Source organism: Babylonia areolata, chromosome 5 (genome assembly GCF_041734735.1).
Source record: "Babylonia areolata isolate BAREFJ2019XMU chromosome 5, ASM4173473v1, whole genome shotgun sequence".
Classification (NCBI taxonomy): Eukaryota; Metazoa; Mollusca; class Gastropoda; order Neogastropoda; family Buccinidae; genus Babylonia; species Babylonia areolata.
The window spans coordinates 49,300,537-49,303,036 of record NC_134880.1 but is presented as its reverse complement, the minus strand read 5'-3'; the positions used below and the strand labels follow the sequence as shown (position 1 = coordinate 49,303,036).

The 2,500-nt window shown below is 37.1% G+C and overlaps 1 protein-coding gene across 1 annotated transcript in view; it reads right to left on the bottom strand.

The window, feature by feature from the left end:
- Positions 1-2,500, bottom strand: part of LOC143282129 (voltage-gated potassium channel KCNC1-like) — a 106,608-nt gene that overhangs the window by 7,713 nt on the left and 96,395 nt on the right. The window contains exon 6 of the mRNA XM_076587654.1: positions 1-102. This exon is cut by the window's left edge and continues 251 nt beyond it. Within this exon, the coding sequence (XP_076443769.1) occupies positions 1-102 (102 nt within the window). The remainder of the gene's footprint in view (positions 103-2,500) is intronic.

The following is a 2,500-nucleotide window of genomic DNA, read 5'->3' as shown; positions in this document are numbered from 1 at the left end:
CGTAAAGTTGTTGACCACGATGGGCACGGTGAAGGCCACGGTGAGCACCCCGCACAGCACGCACACCGACCCCAGCAGGTACCCGTAGATGGAGTGCGGCACCTGGAAATGGTGGGGTTTTTTTTCTTCTTACGTTTTTATGTGTGTGTTCTGCTCATTGTGTGTACACCCCGCACAGCACACACACTGAGCCCAGTTGGTACCCGTATTATTTTAGAGTGGGGAACCTGAGGTGGGAATGGGGACAGATGTGTGTGTGTGTGTGTGTGTGTGTGTGTGTGTGTGTGTGTGTGTGTGTTGTTGTTGTCTTCAGTTTAACGTCTTTCCACTTGAAGTGATATTAGACGGGGGAAAAAAAAACCAAAAAAAAAAAATCGTGGGGGTAGGGGCTGTGAGAGGGGGAGGGGTAAAAGTGTGTGTATGTGTGGAGGGTGAATAGGGAGAGACAACGCTAGGAAAAATGGAAACGTTATAAACGCCAACATCAAACAAATATAACATCTATAACAAATGTCCTATAGGACTATGCAGCAAACCTTCTGCAATAACAAATAACATATTGGAATTGTTAATAACACATTCAAAAGAACTTTTGGTGAAGTCTGGCAAAAAACATTTTAGATTCTGACATTCGAATATTACATGGTTGCTAGAAATATGTTCTCCACATATGCATCTGACATCTTTGCTGAACTTTGTTACAAAAGCGTTCAGTTTTATCCTGTTTGATAATGTATGAATCTGCCTTAATCTTATTGAATTACTGTATGTATTTGACTGATCGATAGTTCCCGGTTGTTGACCATTAATTACACTATGGTTTAAAGCTTTGCCGTTTTCTTGGTATAATTCTCTGACTTTGTTCCACGATGTTTTTTCTAGTATTCGATAACCCTCTTGTACAGATAGAGGCACATAAAGTTCTATGGTTCCCTGTTCGTTCTTTGCACCTTTTCTTGCAGCCCTGTCAGCCCATTCATTGTAGAGAATACCAAGATGTGAAGGAACCCAGAAAAACGTAATATGTGTTCCTTTCAAGCTTAAAAGATGTAAAATGTGGCTGATTTCTAGTATGATTTTAGATTTGTTCTTACAATTTGGTGAGTTTAAAGCACATAATACAGATTTGGAATCAACGCAAAACAAGACTTGTAGAAGGCAAATTGGAAGATCAAGAATATGATTTAGAGCCATAAGAACAGCAATAAGTTCAGCAGTGAATATTGAACGATTTTTACCAATATAGTATGATCTTTCCGTTTTCAGTTCTGGTATAACAAAAGCTGAACCTGCTTGGCCATTGTCTAATAGTGAGCCATCTGTGTAGATCTGTAAATGATCACGGTATCTATTTTGAAGGTGTACTCGGACTTCCGTTGCCATGATATTCGGATTTTCATTCTTTTTAATGTCAGTATGATTAACATCAAAATGTGCTTTATTCATCTCCCAGATGGGGTATGGACTTACGGTCTTCTGTGTGTCTACGTCATCTGAATTAATTTTAGATTTTTCGAACAGGTTTGACACAAACGTGCCAATGGGTGTTAAATAAGATATGTTTTTAGCTCTTTTGGGGAAGCTGTTTTCGGATGTAATTTTTACTTCCTCTGATGTATAATTTTCAGTTGTTGAGCTTCTCAGTACGTATTTAGCACATGCGAGGTTTCGGTATTCATCTAAAGGTAGTACTCCTATTTCTTTGTATGTTCCGAGGGTCGATGCATGGAAAGGTACACCAAGGGCAAGTCTATATGCTTTGCAGTCTATGCTTTGAAGTTTCTTTAGCAAATATTTTGGAGCATTGAAAAAGACTTCTTGTCCATAGGATAGTTTGGATCGAATAAGTGATGATGATAAATGTTTCAAAATCGTTGTATCTTGTCCCCAGTATTGTTTACTCACAATTTTGAGTAAGTTTAGAGATTTTCTTGTTTTTGTTAATAAATATTCAATATGGCTGTTCCAAGTTAGTTTTGAAGTAAGTATCAATCCTAAAAACTTAACAGTATCTTTATACTGAATTGTCTCATTTTCAATCTTAAATGTTGGTAACTCTTCTGGGTTTGTACCATTGTTAAAAAGCATAATATGTGTTTTTTCTGATGATAATGTAAGACCATTATCAGCAATATATCTATTTAATCTATCTATTTCTCGTTGGTATATTTTCTTGATATAGTTTAAAGCCCTTTTGGATGTATTCCGTTTCATAGTTACATTCATCCACATACATATATCATCTGCGTATTGCACTAGGATCACATCATTTGATAAGTGTTTGGGTAAGTCGTTCAACAAGATATTAAATAAAACAGGGGCAATAACAGAACCTTGGGGTAATCCCATGTGAAGAGTTTTAGGATTTGAGTATGTATTCCCGACCCGTACCTGTATACTTCTTTCACTCAGGAAATCTTTGATATAATCATAGAGATGTCCTGAAAAGCCAACAGATTTCAGTTTAAAGAGTAACTTTGCATGCCAAACTTGATCATAG